An 18489-nucleotide genomic window follows, 5' to 3' on the forward strand; every position below is an offset into this window, starting at 1 on the left:
ACCCAAAAGAGGCTGACAGCAGAAATCCAGTCAAACATAGTATTTTAATCTTTGCAAAGATGGCACAAACAGCAAACAGAGGTGAGGATGCAGCAGTACAAAAGTATAATGTCTCTCTCTGGTTCTCATATCCTTTAGTTCATGGGAAAGGCTCTCTTCACCTCCCTGTCTTCAAGGCCACCTGCCTATCTCCCTAGGAAGAAAGTATCATTATAGGAGCAGAGTAACATAGAGTGTTCATTATGTAAACACAAGGCCAAGAAGACCAGCATAATCATTTAGTTAAAAAACAAAGTGCAGTATTCTCCCATCATTGTGAAAGGCTTGTTATCAGGGAGTTAGACAGGGTGTGAGTAAGGTTACATAGTGTATCTCAGAATGATGAGTTATGCACAGCTGCTATTCAAAAGCTTAGAAAAAGTGAAAAATTTCACTTAGTGAGGGATGATTCTTGAAAATATGGAAGTTTAACTTTTTACGCTATTATAATTTTTTTTTAGATGTACCTGTATTTCATTCGTGGCAAATTAAATAATTCATCCGGGTCAGGTTTCAGGTTTGATATACTTATTACAATAGAGGCCAGATTGGCCTCTATACTAGAATGTTTATTGAACGTTTAGGCTTGAAATAAGATGTTTAGTTTCCGGGATCTATTTCCTGGTTTAGTCATGTTAAAAAATACATAAAATAGGCAACATTTTACAACATAAGACCACCTTATTATTTTGGTTTTTTATCGTAATAGTAGGTAAATGTGCAGTCCATCTCTTCCCTTCTGTGTTGAAGGGACCCTCAGGTGGGACAAAGACCAGTGGGTCGGGACTCTTGAGTGGGTCAGCGTGTCATGTGTCAGCAGCCAATACAGGAAGTACCTCCTGGCAGCTAATGATGGCAAGCTAAACAGTACTGATGAAGAGACGAGCGACATAGCGACAAAGGTGTCTCCGTGCCACAAAGAAGACACTTCATGTTGGTGCCAGAAGGTTCCTCAGAAAAGCGAATGTTATCAAAATGGAAAGAGTTGTCAGAACCGTCGTATTTTCGGTCATTTTCTTGGCTTCGCAGGTAAGTTTGTAATCCTTAACCACTGAACTGAACTGGGCGAACGTTAGCGAGTGACAGGCCTAATATCTATATATACCGTCTCAAACTTACAAGCTACAGCTAGTGTAAACTGTATAAATCTCAAATAAAGTCTACTACTCGTTTGTAAGGGAGATATGGGGTCTTTTATGTTAGTATAGAAGCTGCGGCTAATAAGCTAATCAACGTTAGCTCAGTCGTTAGTTAGCCTACCTCAGCTAACGCCAGTATATTTAAAGCTACAGATACAACCTTAAAAGATATAACTGTTATGTCGAAGAAGACAGATAGTCTTTATATAACACGTGTTAAATAAAAGATATATTCACTCGTCGTCGTGGAGCTTTCGTTTTTACTTTGTGAGAAGTACAAGTTGAGGTTTGGCTGTGGGTGGTTTCCCCAGTGTCATGCACCTGGTGTAGTTAACTGGTTAATACGGAAATGAGAAAATGGTCTATATCTATATTAATTTATACATTATTGATCAGGGTAAATCTACGTGTCTGATTAAAACAGACTGTGTGGAACCCTGTATCCCTAGTATAATATTGCTGGACTGACGTGTGCAAAGTTTGTTTAAATCTTAAAGATGTCTTCAGAAACTAAAGTGAAACTGTAACAGTAGGACCTAACCATAAACAGCCTTGGTAGCTCTAGAAACATTACTCATATGTCACTCTGAAGCCCTGATCTATAAACTTTAAATAGCTTCAGTGTTTGTTAATTATTTGATTATTTTATTGATTTTTAAACACACAGCAGTGAGCCTAAACTCTTTAAGTTGGCTTGAAAAAAAAGGTATGATATAACAGTGTGAACTTGTGACCCACTATCAGTTTTATGAGAGAAGTTTGCACTCAAGGTTGTAAGCAGTACATCAGAGTCATAGTACATTTTCTTCATGTGTGTTTTTTTTTTTTTATTATTTAAGTGAGTTTATGAATGAAACATAAACACAAAAGTAAATATATTCTAGCAGCACCAAACACATAGAAACTGTATGTCATACCAGTTCCCATTAATCTGTTGCTCTTTTTCCAGCTCTTTAGACCAACCTTTCCCAAACCTTGGAGTGCTGTGACTCAGTTTAAGTCCTGAAAAGGTTCCGGGACCCTTCAAAAATCCCTTGTACAACCATAACACAAAACTTGAATAGTTCTCTTTGTTTTGTTTGGTAAATAGGGAATCTCAAAGCAAATTTGTTGCTTTTAGAGACTTTAACATAACTCAGAAGTGCCCTTTTCAAATATTCAGCTCAATAAACATACTTTGTTGCCCATTTCCCTAGTAGCATTAATGTCTTCACAGACACTAATAAAATTGGGAAGTGAGCAATATAGTAGAATGTTTAACAGAGTGTCATTAGTTAATCCAACACCAGTTGTACCATGACATTGACAAAATGAATAATAAAAATGTGATAAGAGTGAAAACTTCTGGTGATGTTTTGTCTGTGAAACCTGAAATAATACAAATGTTTTTCATGACAACATACAATGTGATTTAACTTTTTTATTTATATGATTTTTCTTTATTGAAAAGGGCCTGTCACGGCCTACCTACACTCTCTCTCTTGGCGCTGCTTGTGACAACATTATTATTTTTTATGAACAAGACTTAGGATAGAATTGTGTATTTCCTTTTAAAACCTTACGTTAATGTTAAACTTGAAACTGTTTTTTCCTCCAACAGATGAACTGCCAAGAGGCAATCTTGCACATTTCAAATGGAAACACAGAAAGGGAGTACTGCCTTGTCCACAATCACTCCTGGACGCCTCTGTCACAAACTCTTGATGATGCAGTAAGTTCTCTGTTTAATCTTATACTCAATTGTGACCTTCCAGTATCAGGACAGAGGAAACATAAGAAACATATTCTGACATTATTGCTTTCTCAAGAAATTTCTATTTTTAGCTCTCATGCTCTTTGTTTTTTATGCACATTTTCTTCTCTTTGTGTTATGAGGGTCAAAATAGATTTAAAAAAAAGTGCATTAAATGGACTTGAAAAAGATTGATTTTGTTTCTTGATATGTCAGAATTTATCTCAGTTTCCCCTTGCAGCTTGGATTAACTATCTTGTAGCTGTTTGTTATGCATTTTTCTGAATAATTTAGAAATCACATGTATTTATAGCAAAGAAACAAAGACTTATATTACTTGTTTTTGCTTACGGCAAAGCCATCATAGTGTGACCCTCAAAATTTTGATCTTAATATTGTAACCAAATTGTAGTAAACACTAATGAAGTTATCGCCTTCCTTTTCCAGGAGCAGTATCCACTGGTGAATCTGACCTCCACTGTGCTGTGCAATAGCTCAGGAGTCAGTCCAGATACGGTCAAGGACAAAGCAGTTGTGGTGATGAGGGGGGACTGTGATTTCAGCCAAAAAGCTCTTGTTGCACAGAGCCTTCAAGCTAAAGCTTTGCTGATTGCCAGCAACATGTCACTGGTAAGATGTCAACATCAATCCATTAATTTAACTCCTTAACGCCCATGGTTTACTCATTAGCTTTAGCTTTTCGTATGTGCCTTTGCATCATAACACGTATGTCACTCATAGAAATATGTTAGAAGTGAATCACAAGATCACAAGCAGAAGTGATTCAGAAATAAGGAAGTGAAACACCAGTGCTGTGAAGGTTTGGGTTTCCAAATAACTATGAAAATTATGCTCCTTCCTTTTACATATTAAATTTACTCTACAATGAATAAAATTTTTTTTTACTTTGTTAATGAATGTCTTTTTTAAATGTTTTACAGATCACTCCATCAGCCAATGACACTGAGTATGCAAAAGTCCATATCCCGTTAGCTCTCATGAGGTACAGAGACTTCCTTGAGGCACAGCAGGTCAGACAGTCTTTACTTTATCTTCTTGTTGCTGACCATTTCTTCAGGGTGGTTTAGATGAAGTAAAACTGCATGCAAGTGTTAATGTGTAAATGTGTCTTCATATTTGTGTGCAGGTATTTGGGGACGGGATGCAGGTAAAGCTTTATGCCCCCCCATACTCAAAGATTGATGCGAGCATAGCGGTGATGCTGCTGATTGCAATGGTCACAATTGCCTTGGGTGGTTACTGGAGCGGGGCATGTGAGAAGTGAGTACAAAGTACAGAGCCTCATCTGTGTTGGACAATCAGTGTTTTTTTTACAGCTGTGTCTGCAAGATGGCATAACAAAAAATATATATCAAAATAGTTTTAACATATTCTTAAATGAGGTAAATGCTTTCACGTATGTGGCAGGGGGCGACTGGAAAGTAGTTTTACTGGGGCAGGAGGGGAAGAGAGCAAAGCAGACAGTGGAGAGCTTTTCCTGTACTCTCCCTTCAAAGTGGTTGTCTTTGTGGCCCTGATGTGTGGGATGTTGGTCCTCATGTACTTCTTCTACAACATCCTTGGTGAGTTTGGCAGCTCTTGTGTTTTCTCAAGGAGTGACACTGTGTTGTTTTAATTTGTGTAAGTGTTGTTCCCCTTCTTGTCCCTACAGTTTACATCATTATTGCGATATTCTGCCTGGCATCTGCCTCTGCACTGTACAGCTGTCTGGATGCTGTAATGGACCTCATTGGCTGTGGCACAGTGAGGTATGGATGCCAGTTTTTCAATAGAAGATAATTTACACACATATATGTGCCAACATCTGTACAAACTTGAGAAACATATAACCTTGGTTTTTGAAAGATTAAAGAATAAACACAATTGCAGTGGTGGAAAAGTACATGGCTTTTGTAACTCAAGTAAAAGTACAGTTACTCCTGTTAGAATTTACAAAAATGAAAGTTAAAAGTACTGGTCTATAAATTGACTCGAGTTAAAAGTAAATGAAAAAGAGTTACTCTGGTTAAAACTTACTTCAGTAGAAGTAAAAGTACTGATTTCAACATGTACTCGAGAAAGTTTAAGTACCCCAAAACTAGTCATATACAGTAATTTGAGTAAATGTAAAAGTTACTTTCACCCCTGCATAATTATGATATAATTCCAGTCGTAAGTGTTTTTACACTACGGAGATGAATAGCATTAAAGCATCAACCTACACTAAAATTAATACAATCTGATGAGCAGCATATCTAGTTACAGTAACCTTTCCCATATCCAAAACCAAGTAAACCAAAGCTGGGTGTGTCCGATTTGAATCACAGTTGCCTTAAGCCCCTTGTTTATTAGACAATCTGTTTTCTTCCAGATTCTCTGTTCGAAACTGGACCTTCTCAGTGAGGTCTCTCATACTCGCTGCTGTGTGCATCAGCATTGCTGTGGTCTGGGGAGTTTACAGGAATGAAGACAGGTACTGTAAGATGACACTTGTTTGCAAACACCCGCCTTTCTCTCTGTTTAACTCACACTCCACACAGGGCCTTTACTGTGGTAAAGCAGAAAGGACTTATGGGTTAGAATTATCTCTTAAACACCCACATAAAATCTGGGGTTTGGACATTTTGAAGCTAAGTTGATGTTTGCAAGACATTTACATATCTTTGTTGGGTATTCTTAAACTCTCCAAAAAGACTATGTGGTAGTGATTTTTAATTTTTGTCACTTTGGTACTCTTAGGCACTCTTTCAAGCTATTACCATGTTAGTATCTTTGCATTACTAATGTGTGAATGAAGCATAAAGACCCATCTGGAAAAGCAGGGTTAACTCTAGAAGGGTGTTTCATTGATGGAAGTAAAAATCAAAAGAAATCATGTGATTTGTTACTCAGACTATAATGACTAACTTTACTTAGCCATCAACTTGCCTGTGAGTTAGATGTCAGTGTATTTGCTGATGTAACAGAATACTGAGTGTAGTTTACTTAAAGGCCTCTGATGTTATTGAGAAGAAGCATTGTCATAAAATGTACAGTAATTTAGTTGTTCTTATTTATTTGGATTGGCCTGTGTTTATGAATGTTTAAGGTAAAAGCATTAGAAATGAGGTCTCCTGGTGATGAAACGGCAACACGATTTGAATATAAAACACATGGCTTATAAATAAATTCATTTTTTATTATTCTGTGCTTTTTATTGTAATGTATAACTGAATACATGCCCTTTATGTGCTGTGTCCTCATGCGAAGCAATTGTGCTCTCATTAGCCATAAAAACACACCATTGTTACCATACTAGCCATTCAAGCCACCATTGTTACCATGCCATACAAAGATCTTTTTGTGTCCTTATAGATGGATCTGGATCTTGCAGGATCTACTGGGCATTGCTTTCTGCCTCAACTTCATGAAGACCATCTCACTGTCCAACTTTAAGGTATCTTCTTGAGAGCCTCACCTCAGAAGTTTATACTCCGTTTTCTCATATCTTTAATAAATCAGTGCTAATGCTAAGATAAATTATTTTTGTGATGCTAAGCATGAGAATCACTGTTTCTTTTGTTATATTTGCATTTGTCTCCTGTCATCACTAAATGATCCATGTTATAGTTTAAATTCTGTTTCATTTGAATAAAATGAATCAAAAGAAATATGAATAATTTCTCAGTTTTTAGTGTTTGTAAGAATTGTTTTTTCTTTCTGTTAAAATTTAGATCTGTGTCATTCTGCTGAGCCTCCTGCTTTTGTATGACGTGTTCTTTGTCTTCATCACACCATTCTTCACCAAGGTATGCAAAACTATTAATTTCTTCTTTGTTTTTCCTCAGGGCTATTGTTAAGGTTTTTAGTTAGCTGCGCCTTCTTAGCCGTTCTTTAAGACCATTGTGCACGGAGTCCATTTCTGTTGTTCAAAATTTTCACACGTTAAAGAAAATTGATTTCATGCCATTTTAATTATGTTTGCACACTGACAGTGAAGTTTTGTCCATCATTGGGTTTTTTTCAAAACACATTTGATTTTATGTGAATTTTTTTGTATCTGCTTAAGTCATTTAGAGCGTGGTTGATGATGAAAAAATAAAGAAAGGGAGGGGATCAGCACCTGCTGCTTCCTTCTCTCTCGCTCTCTCACCCCCCCTCCCTTTCTCTCTCACTTTATCGCACCAAATCCGCACTTGAAACCAATATCAACTAGGGAAATATAACAGATAAATGTATAGGCTTGTTCTCAGCCATCTTACAAAGACTGAATTAAAAAGTTGATCTCCATTTTACCACTTGGCACAGCGCTGACATACGAGCTGGCACTGTTGTATGAAGATATCGGTCTATGGAAGGATGAAGTGTGATTTTTAAGGAGAGACAGAGCCACAGGCTCATCTTGACTGCTTAATGTGATGTATGTGGTTTGATATTAATGCTTAATCTTTCTTTCCCTTTTACTAGAATGGAGTCAGCATCATGGTTCAGGTTGCTCTAGGCCCAGATGCATCTGCAGAGAAGGTGAGTCCTCTGATTTTGCTTCTCATTCTAAAAGGGGAACTCCACCAAATTATCCCCCAAAAAGCTCAAAAATAACCACAAGAATCAAATTCGGAATTAGTGGACAACCGCTTTCATGCGGCACCTTCAATTTCTATCTAGAGTTATGACAGCCAGGATGCAGTAAACAATTTCTATATTTTTTCATGAAGTAAAGACTGAAATATCTTCCAGAGAATAATTATAAATAAAAACATGGTAGATTATCTTTAACTTCATTCAAGGGAAGCATTTTGTAGAGTGTCTTCTTATAGGGATAAAGAATTGTTAAAAAAAAAAAAAAAGAAAGAAAAAATACACCTGAACAACAAGCAACAGCTGGGCTTGGTGGAATTCCCCATTTCATTTGTACTGGCTTTATTAACACCCTGGCTGATGTGCACTGCTTGTTGTTGTTGCCCTGCGGGGCGTTTAAGACTGATGATTAACTAACTGTGGGCTGGGTTGGGTGGGGTCTGTCGTAGACGCAAGGTAACATGGTGGAGGTCCCTGCTGAACCACAGACACCCTCTGAGAAAGTAAGGCTTCACTTGTTACCTTTCACTCCTTATTCCAGTGCTGCATCTGAAGGTGCATGAGAAGAGATTGGAGTTGTAGGTGTTTAGACTTGATGAGAGAAGCTTACTGTCGTTTGTCTCAGATAAATATGGGGTGCATTTGTAGCCTTGTTAATAGTTTGTGTACTATTCTATACATACATCAGTCACTTGGATGCATTTAAACTAAATGCCACAACTTGGTTACAATGAAATGACATAAAACAAATAAACAAAAAAGTCCTAATACAATTGGTTATTTTAACTTGGAAGAAATATAAATAAACACAAACTTGTGATCAAATTTTATGTACCCGTTATATTTGGTGCTGTCCTTTTTGTGTCTACAACCCATATTCTAAAAATCTGAGATGGTCACACATTAATAAAACAAATTGTAACAACATGCTGTCAACAAAAAAAAAAAAAGACACTAGAGGTGACAAAGTCTACAGCAAATAATTTAAGTTAAACACATTGTCCTTATTTCAGAATCTGGGTTGAACGTTTTTTGTTGGGTTTTTTTTTTCTTATTTTTCCATCAGCCTCTATGTGGAAGTATGAGATTGCTTAATGCGTTTACCTTAATCTTTAAGTAAGTAACACAAAAGCCAAGGAAGCAGCACAATAATGTAAACCCTCACATGAGTGTCATCGTGTCTGTGCTGTTCAGTCTGTAAAATGTGTTTTTAGGACAGCACTTCTTTATCTGATCCCAGAAATTATCCCTATGTTATTCTACAATAGTCATCATTCAGTACATTTCTCTGCTTGCACCTGCTAGTTTTGTGTATTTTGTCTCATTAGAGTGAAGCCCTTTTTAAAAGGAATGTTAGTAGGAATCAGGAATTTCAGAGAGGAATGTTAAGCTGCCACATTAAAGCTGAAGAGTCGTTTCTCACAGTTCCTCTCTGTCTTCAAGCAACAGAGCTTTTAGGCTTCATTTCTTTTTCTTTAAAAGATTATACTAAAGCAGCTGAGGGATTTTACAAGTTCTCTGTGATAGTTATTTTGTTAAACATAGATTGGATGGGTGGATGCTGCGTGATAGAACTAAATGAAATTAAGGGATTCATGGTGAAGCTAAAAATGATGTAAAGAGTCACCTTGAGTCGGTGTACCAAAATGATGCACAAGTCACTGTTCTAAACTGCAAAAAATGCAAATATTTGTCTGATCTCAAATTTATGAATTAAATTCATTTGTTTTATCTTCATAGTTGCCAGTGGTGATGCGTGTCCCACGGTTCTCCGCTTGGGCTCAGAACCTGTGTGGCATGCAGTTCTCTATTCTGGGATACGGAGACATCATTGTTCCAGGTGAGGTTCCATTATTGTTAGTATTTTGATCACAGACAAAGTGGCCTCTGGCTGACAAACAGTTAAACCTTAGTGTATCAAAGCTTGTAAGCCTATTGAGGAAAAAGAAGACAACACAGTAGTGTGTTTTAATTTAATGTTTATGCTTAGTTCACAAACCAATTTGAAGATTTCCAAAAGGCAAAGAAACTGGAATTATCTTCTGCCAAGTAAATATAAAAGCAACCACTTACATTGTGATGTCACTCATCCTCTGTTTGCTCATTGATTCAACAGGTCTCCTGGTGGCCTACTGCAGCAGGTTTGATGTTTGGATCAACAGCAGAAGAAAAATCTACTTCTTAAGCTGCTGCACAGGTGATCATCGCTATACTTTGGTTTTCCATGAGTTTTAACTTTTTAATAGAAAAATGTTAACAGTGTTTCCTTTGGGATTGATTTATCTTGGATCTTTGGGGACATGTAATTCAAAGGAAACTCATGCACACCGTCCAACTTGCAATAAAGGTTATTTGTTTGCAACATTTTGGTACTAGACCTTCATCAAGCAGGGATACACCTGTCTTAAGAAATGTATGTCCAAAGCATTTTTCCATTGTGGAGGTATACGCATTGAAACCTAAATAAAACTTAAATCTCTAAAACTGCAAACTATAGGCGAAGAAGTAATTCCACCTGCCATATTCAAGAAAACTGTACTCTACATATTGCACAAATACTTCATTTTATTTTGAAAATATTGCCTAATATAACTCTGTTTGGCTCCACCACTCCTCTTTGAAAATGCTTAAACAGTCTGTAAAGGAATATACATAATTTCCAAACAAATAAAAACAGATCTTTTAAATTTTCTATTGGATATTTGTATCTTAAGAGTTGTTGTATTTATTCTTCCCTGGGAAATACTGGTGTAGTTTTATAAAATCACTGAATAGCTTTGGCCTGTTCCTTTTCTTAAATTAATCAGTTTTCTGATGAGACTTCTGACTGTCTGCATATGTCTCTCTTATTTATTCCCTCTAGCCTACCTGCTAGGAATGATCGTGACATTTGCTGTGATGCTACTGTCAGGCATGGGTCAGCCTGCACTACTGTACCTGGTGCCCTTCACACTGATAACCTCTGCCGTGTTGGCTGGTTGTAGGGGAGAGATGAGGCAGTTCTGGACAGGAAGTTCTTATGAGGTAAGACAATCAGAAAGAGAGTATAAAATTGTCTTATTTTAACACTCTTTAGACTGAAAAGCAGTGTGATGGTTTTGTCTGTGGACATTCAGTGTTACCTTTTCAAGCCTCGGACATGGTAAGTGTTGTTGTGAAGAACAGTCTTTACTACCCATAATATTGAATGAGATTGCCTAGTAGTTGCATTATTCAAGATGTATCGTACCTCTCGAGTTCACCTGAACCCTTCATGTGCCTTAAAATTTTCTCATGTCTTCAAAAAGAAACAGTGCAACATTTTTTCAATGTATGCCTGCATCTTAATGCAATGATGATAAATAATAAAGGATGCCAAATTAAGAGCAAAAGCCAATGTGTTCTACACTACCTAGACTACACTGTACAGACATACCTTATTAACCAGGGGTGTAACGGTGCTAGGGCTGACAGCTTCCATTCGGTTGGTCGAAAGCTTTTGTCCAATTAATGCAGAGAGAGCAAGCACCACTAGTTAAATAAAAAGCAGTGATTTAGAGAAAAAAGATGGTGTTTCTGAAAGCTTCACCACAGTTGAAGAATTCAGAAATGCATTGAGACCTCAGAAAAATTGTGCAGGAAGATGGATGGGTTTTTTTGATTGCTGTTAAAGTCAAGCTCCTTCCTGCCCACTACATCTGCCTAGCCACTATCACATACACTGTTTTATTCAACAGTCAGCAAATAAGTTATGTAAGATCCCTGTAGCATCTCATAAGGAGCACTTTTTATGAAGCCAGTCTTCTCTGCTTCTGCATATGTACACATAGTCTTATAAACCAATTTGTTTTGGTAATGTCTTAAACCCTCTCTTCCTTCACTTCCAAAGGTGTTTTCTTAAAGAGTGGGGATAAGTTAGATAGAGGGATAAGAAGCAGGCTGATTTTCTAGCATCACCATGCCTTCAGGCGACTGTTTACCCTTGTAGTTTATGTTTTATTTTGTCTGCTTCTTCATCAGTTGTTTGATAGCAGTTAGTTCGACTGCCACCTTGATGGGGGTGTGGATACTACCATGAGTGATTTCCTCTTTTTTCCTACTTGTCCATGTGTCTTCAGTATGACTGGATGCTCAGGAAGAATACAAATACTGTTACACACCTGGTATATAAGAGGCATATACTGGGCAACCCAGTAGGCCTATCCTTTGTCTCATTTCTACGTTTCTCACTACTAGGTTCTAAGCTTACTAAAGATTACACAGAAATCACAATGAGAACCTATCATTGACATCTCACCTCTCAACCATGGCTAGGAATGCTGTGGTGAAAGGGTAAAAGGCATACATGTTCCAAGTCCTTGTTGCAAAGGAGTAATAGAAACATCTAGATGAGAAGTATTTTAAGATTGCATACATCAGACCGTTCAGTTAATTAAAACTTCCCAGAACATCATTGGTGACAATCTACTGAGGAACAGATTTATCATTACCCTACATGAAGTCAACCATACTAAGAAGTCAGCTGCTCTACCTCCAGACCACCAGCACATTATTTTCTAAGCTTCCATTCGTGCGCTGAGCTTCTTCCTGAAATGATACACTCCTCTCCAAAAATATTGGAACAGTGAGTCTAATTCCTTTATTTTTTGCTGTCGACTGAAAACGTGGGTTTGAAATCAAAAGATTGATATGAGATAAGAAATCAACATTTCAGCTTTTCTTTTTAGGTATTTACATCCGGATCTGATACACAACTTAGAAGATAGCATTATTTGTAATGAAACACCACATTTTTAGATGAGCAAAAGTACTGGAACAGATAGACTTTAAACAGATTAAAGATGAAAGGGACTTAATGACTATCTTAAAATAACTGCATCTAGCCTGTGACCCACTTACATCACCAAACTTACATTCTTCTTTTGTGATGTTTTCCTAGGCGTTTACTGAAGCCTCTTTCGGTTCTTTGTTTTTGGGGGGTTACTCCCTTCAGTCTCCTCTTTAGCAGATAAAATGCATGCTCTTGTTCCTGAAGTCTTCTGTGAACAGTAGATGGTGATACCTTCACTCACGCCCTCTGGAGGTTGTTGCTGATGTCACTAATAGTTGTTTTAGTGTCTTTCTTTACTGCTCTCACAATGTTTCTGTCATCAACTGTGACTGTCCACCTGTTTGACATCTGTCACTTAGTACACCAGTGGTTTCTTTCTTCTTCAGGACATCCACCTTCTCTCAGCTTCAGAATTGTTTGTTCACCAAAAGACAGCTCTCAGGTTTCACGTTGGTTACACCTCTATAAATGCAGTCTGCACAGGCAAAACCCTAATCTGAAACTGAGCGTAGACATTCAGCGCTTTTATAGTTTGAATAATCAATGGAATTGGACACACCTGGGCAAAAAAACATACCTGTCAGTCATATGTTAAAATACTTTTTCTAACATGAAAATGGGTGGGTTCAAACAAAGAGTGCTATCTTCTAAGTTGTGTATCAGATCCAGATGTAAACACCTGGAAATAAAATATGAAATGTTGATCTCTTGTCTCCTATTCAATTTTTGATATCAAACCCAAACGTTTTCAGTCTAAAGCAAAAACAAAGGAATTGGCTTCACTGTTCCAAAACTTTCTGAGGGGTGTGTAGCTTGTCTTGTTTGCTTTGTGTGTAGTAGAAAGAAAAGAAAGCTTTAACTAAAATACCAAACCCTGTGCTGTAGAATAAAAAAAAAATGAACCCTGAAACTGGAGTATTCTGACCTGACTTCATCTTCACCAGGTCTTGGACTCATCCAGGAAACCTTTGCTGCCAGGTGTGCCTCCCTCAAACCCAGACCTCTGCCTGCACCTCTCCCGCCATTTTATCATTGCTTGCTGCAGTTACTTTTGGTTTTCTTACGATTTTGTCATCTTTTCTTTTCTTTTAATAATTTAACTCCTGATTTCCAGGGTCAGTTTGATGAAAGACACAACATGTGTTAGGCTATTTCAAATAACTCAGAGGACCTTAGTTTTGATTGTTTAGTGTTTTGCATTTACTTAACGCTGGGTTTCACTAAATGGTAGAAAGATCTTCTGCTGCATCTGGGGAGCCTAACAGCTACAACCCAAAATTGATTTGTGTTAAAGCCATGGCCCTGGAATACCATTAATGTTGTCTCTTTCTTTCTGCAGTTTCTTTTGTTGACAGTTTTTCCATCAATCTCTTTCTAAACATATCCATTCTTTCCAAAGAGACTTTGTGCTCATATCTTCTTCAAATGGCTTCCATCATGGTCATGTTGCCTTCCGCATGTTTCTGCTTGCAGTTAACCCAGGACAGCTGTGGCATGTTTCATGATATGTTTGATTTCCGAGGTCTGGTGTTGTATATGCAGTACGCATTACAAATTTGCCCTGTCTGCAACCTTCCATCTTTGCATACATATCATTTGTATTTGGAAACCCAAAACATTATAGACCAAAAAAAAATTTTCTTTTTTTCTCTTTTTTAGAGAGAAGAACTGACAGTTCCATAGAAGGAGAAGTATGCTGACCTACAGTTGTGAGAATTGACCCAGCCGCTGGACGCTTTCTTTTTACATTTTTATATAACATGTGCAGAGCAAGGGAACATGTGTAATTAATCAACAGATTCTTTCAAAACAGGAAGGGGTTCATTTCACTACTGTGAATGATTAGAAAGCAAATATACAGTATATATTATGTAGGTAAAACTTGACGTTCAAAGATGTTGAAAGGCTTTATAGTGCCTGAAAGGTCTGTTAAGTTCACGTTTGAAACTGTTATGACTTTGCCTTGGTTATGATTGCAAAAAGCAGAATGAGAAAGCACTTTATAATATTCAGCTTGACAGTTGTTTCATCAGGGGTGGGGAGGGATGGGGTTTTAATCACTTGTAGCCACAAATTTTGATAACTGTTTTGAAGTTTCTGTGTATCCTGTTTGTATGATGTGATTTCTTTCATTGCCTTATATTAAAATGAACAACTTCTATTGGAAGTATTTATATGTGTAAACCACACACAGGCAAGCAGTGAACTTTGCTCTGACTGGACTCTCAGCATTTCAAATGTATAAACTTTGGGAAAAAACAAGATCGGGTCTTTTAAACTTCACATGAATGAGCAAAGTGCTTGAGTAGCGGACGTCTCCAATAACTTTCTTGTAACACTGGGAGTCACACTATCAATGAGATCAAAATTTTTTTAGGAGTAACCTTTCCAAGCTAAACAGCAGCATAGTTAAAGTTTCAGACAATAAGGAGCCATACATACTAGCATAATAGCAAAGTAGAAAACAAGAAATTATTTCATAATGTGTGATCGGCAGGGTTTGTTAGTTAGTTTGTTTGTCAGCAACATAACTCAAAAAGTTATGGATGGATTTTGATTAAATTTTCAGCAAATGTCAGACATGGCGTAAAGAGGAACTGATTAGATTTTGGGAGTGATCCAGATCACCGTCTGGATCCAGGAATTTTTTGAAGGATTCTGTACTGTTGGGAGATAGGGCTTATGGTGGAGGTCTGTGCTCTCACAGTGCTTTTTTAGTTAAAGATAATAATGACATAAAATGACCATTATCTTTCAATACAAGTCACTGCATTTGCAATATGAGTAAAAAAAAAAAAATCATAATTAGACTTTTTTATTCAGATTTGTTTAGCTCGAGTTGTGGGGATGATAGCTTACATAGCTACAAGTTTAAAAAAAATCAGTTAGTCCTGCATCATTTGCTGTCATCTCAAAGTATCCCTATAGGAAGGAACAGTTTATATTTAATATATCTAATGTGTTGATTATAATAAAGAAGGAATTATTGCTGGTGTTTGTTAAAAAATACATAAGGAAGTTAAAAACATAATCGCATGTTACATCGCTATACTAGAAACAAATTTACAAATTTATTTATTTATTTATTTATTTTTTGCCAAATTGTTCAGCCCTAGTTTGAGGTCCTTTTGTAAACTCATTCCAGCCAGAGGGAGCTGAACTTAAAATGCCTTCTTTCCGGCTTCAGTTCTGACCCTTTGGACAGATGATACAGATCGGAGCCCCTGACAGGGTGAGACTTGACCCTGAATTGTACTTATGATTAACACAAAGAAATGATACAATTACTGCAGCCAGGAAAATAAAAGCCCTCCACTGACAATACAGTACAATTGCCTCACATCACAAATGAACTTTCAACTGCAGATGCCCCAAACCATGACATCAAGTGAATGTGCAGCAGGGGGCAGTGTTGCATTAGGGTTTCATATACACAAGACCATACACAGCCTTCTCTGCAATAGCTTGAAAACATCAACTCTACTCAGATAAACTCATTTGAATGTGACAAGTAATAAAGTACGCTATGAGAGCAAAAGGCCTTACAGAGATATAGCAAAAAGAACAGAGAGCTTGTTTTTTCAAAGTGCAAAAGCATATTTTTATTAAATGAAATAGAATGCCTTTATAGTCATTTCACATCATATGATGAGCTTTCCTGTGCATCTCTAAAGCACAATAACCATGCACATACATGCATTTAGCTGCACAAAGGCATAGGAAATGTTTAACACACTGAAGCCCTTTAATGACAATTCAGGTTTAATTTTGTTTTAGTACAGGTATCTGTTTGCAAGCTACAGCTGAGAGGCAGAAGAGATACAGATGCATTGTTTTGAGACAGATTGACCAACAGTGGAGAAATATCAGATTTTGAATGTCCGACGAAAACTACATTACATTTTAGTCCAGTTTTAGTCATCTAGATGAAAACAAAACTTACTTTGGTCAATTTTAGTCATCAAAGATCAGTTTTTTTAACGTCTTAGTCTAGTTTTTGTCAAGGAATGAAAGGCTGTCAATGAACATTTTTAGTCATAGTTTTAGTCGAAGAAATTAACACTGGAACATCCAGTCCATTCAGTGTCTAGATTTAGTAATCAAAATTTAAACAATGGCTACACACTAAAATGAATCTTGCTATTTGTGTTAGAGTATCTCCAACAGATCATGGCTGATAGCTGCAGTTTTTTTCCTTTTTATAAGCTTATACAGTTAAATTTCAGTTTTTCTGTCTTCTTGTGTTTGGTGTTTTGCTGATGTGGTATCCTCTCTTTCTTATGGATTAGGGAATGAGGAGCTCTACGTCACCATATCCTGCTGAAGGTCAGTTTAATTCATACTGACCTTCAGTACAGTGAAGTTTATTCCCTAGAACAGCATGAAGTTTTGGAATGACTGGCATGCCTTTCCCTTCACCCCCTCCCCTCACCTGCCTGCATGTCCACATCTAATGGCCCAGGGCCAAACTGATTGTGCAGTCCTGTCTGCACTCTTTTCACAGCCAGTCCCTCTCCTTTGCTCCATTAAACTTCAGATGAGCCTTTAGGTATTCTGTTTCAAAAAGTAAGGACTAGTGATAACCCTGCCTGCTGTCAAAAAGAGTGTGCTGGGTTCTCATGACCAGACCTCACAACCAGACTGAGATCAGGATATCAGTTTCAGGCCCATCCACACTGCCAGCACTCATTAGGATGGGTTTTTATCTGTGTAGTGGGACTTCACCACACCAGAGAGAGATGGAGGAGCAGGGATAGAAGAGAAATACAATGAGGTAAAGGTGAAACAGTGCAAAAGAAATAGATTATTTTAGGGCCTGGGTGGTTTAATGTTAAGTAACTTAATCACACACAAGGCAGATTCTTAACACTGGAAATATAAGCTTTAGAAAGGTTTCTGGGATGGGTGCTCAAAGGAAGTAAAAAAGCAGTCTGGCTGAACTTTGGAGACAGAATCATCACCTCTCCTTGAGGTACAGACATGGGCACAGCCTCTCATTCAACCCTCCTTTTGCTTTTCCTTCCATTAAGACAGAAAAGGCAGCAACAGAGCGAGGAACAGTGAGAGCTCTATTTTGTGCTGGTAATGAAGACAGCAGTTTTTAATTCAGGCTGCACCCTACAGACTGTGACTGACGAGCTCTGGTGAGTCGTCCTCTATTCAGCCTCCTCTATTCACCCACCACTCTCTGTCTCACTCCCTATCTCTATGCATCTTTTTCTTCACTCAGCGTGCAATCTCATTTTCAGGACCCATGGTTGCAGCAGCCCCCCACCTATTCCTCTCCATGGTGTCATCGGTAAATCTTGGTCACAGTATGTGAGCCTCCTCTGCAACTAAAGACGTCCTGTTTGTCTCCAGTGAACCTGATCACTTTGCCTAGTTTTCTCTATTTAGTGCACTTTCTTCCTAAGAGGATTGTGTAACAGCACAGGTAGCACAGAGACAACACATTTCTTTATGTTTTCTAAAATGCGACATTTCTCTAATAGCATACACCTCCTCATGAAAGGAAAATAATATCACTATAGATCGTATGACACACAAGCATTTTTCTTAGTATGCATGTTTCACAGATTTACAAGTTGAAGTTTTTCTGCCCTGAAAGAACACTGAAGTCTTTGAGAAGTCAGATTAGCTATTCGTCTGCTGAACAGCTCTGCTGTGTACTGCAGAAAGTAAAGTGTTTCCAAAAACAACCAGCCCATATATCACTGCTAAGTCATGTTTTTGTATAAAAGCTCTGACCATGAACTTACAGAGGTAGAAAGTTCAGGACTTTAAGAATTCAGCTGTACTATTTTTTTTAAACATGTTTCATGTTTGGACCATAGTCTGTAGAAAATATTCGATGAAGCCTGAGTGACATCAGCTGTTTGGCTACTGGTGTGGGCTTTTGAGTCCAGTACCTATAGTCTGTCATATTGAAACCACTGTCTTATACTAACTTTAAATCAACCTAGCAACAGACAAAGTGGTGGAGCTGAGGTGGGTCTTAAGCCTCCTGACATACAGCTACAGTGCCTATAAAGAGTATTTACCCACTTTTACTGATTTTATAAATCAATCACTATCAATATAGTTTGGCTTTTTTGACCCTTAACGTCAATCAAACAATTATTTGTATTTAGGATAAGTGACTGCATAAATATTCTCCCCCTTTAAAGTGACTGACCTAATTCAACAGAGGTCCAGCCAATTGATGCCAGTAG

The 18489-nt window shown here is 37.5% G+C and overlaps 1 protein-coding gene across 3 annotated transcripts; it reads left to right on the forward strand.

Moving 5' to 3' along the window:
• Positions 1-850: 850 nt before the first annotated feature.
• zgc:123258 (uncharacterized protein LOC641502 homolog) lies at positions 851-14338 on the forward strand. 3 transcript variants are annotated; one of them, XM_041788933.1, is made up of 17 exons: positions 851-1068; positions 2779-2889; positions 3358-3540; positions 3852-3941; positions 4058-4191; positions 4339-4493; positions 4583-4679; positions 5282-5383; positions 6265-6346; positions 6624-6698; positions 7357-7413; positions 7917-7970; positions 9208-9307; positions 9584-9664; positions 10331-10491; positions 13222-13255; positions 13937-14337. In XM_041788933.1, exons 1-17 carry the CDS (start codon positions 1015-1017, stop codon positions 13975-13977), a joined length of 1611 nt encoding a protein of 536 aa, XP_041644867.1. In that variant the 5' UTR covers positions 851-1014; the 3' UTR covers positions 13978-14337. The 3 variants fall into 3 exon arrangements, with proteins under 3 accessions (XP_041644867.1, XP_041644884.1, XP_041644875.1); XM_041788950.1 differs by lacking the exon at positions 7917-7970 and having other exon boundaries at positions 13937-14338; XM_041788941.1 differs by lacking the exon at positions 13222-13255.
• The last annotated feature ends 4151 nt before the right edge of the window (positions 14339-18489 follow it).

This window comes from Cheilinus undulatus, linkage group 1 (genome assembly GCF_018320785.1).
Source record: "Cheilinus undulatus linkage group 1, ASM1832078v1, whole genome shotgun sequence".
In the NCBI taxonomy this organism is placed as follows: Eukaryota; Metazoa; Chordata; class Actinopteri; order Labriformes; family Labridae; genus Cheilinus; species Cheilinus undulatus.

What these genes read in the sequence shown, in the direction of transcription:
- zgc:123258 (XM_041788933.1), top strand. Translation starts at nt 1,015, where the DNA reads ATGGAAAGAGTTGTCAGAACCGTCGTATTTTCGGTCATTTTCTTGGCT. An exon ending in CGGAGACATCATTGTTCCAG is followed by an intron (nt 9,308 to 9,583) that starts GTGAGGTTCCAT and finishes TTGATTCAACAG; the next exon opens with GTCTCCTGGTGGCCTACTGC. An exon ending in CTTCTTAAGCTGCTGCACAG is followed by an intron (nt 9,665 to 10,330) that starts GTGATCATCGCT and finishes TATTCCCTCTAG; the next exon opens with CCTACCTGCTAGGAATGATC.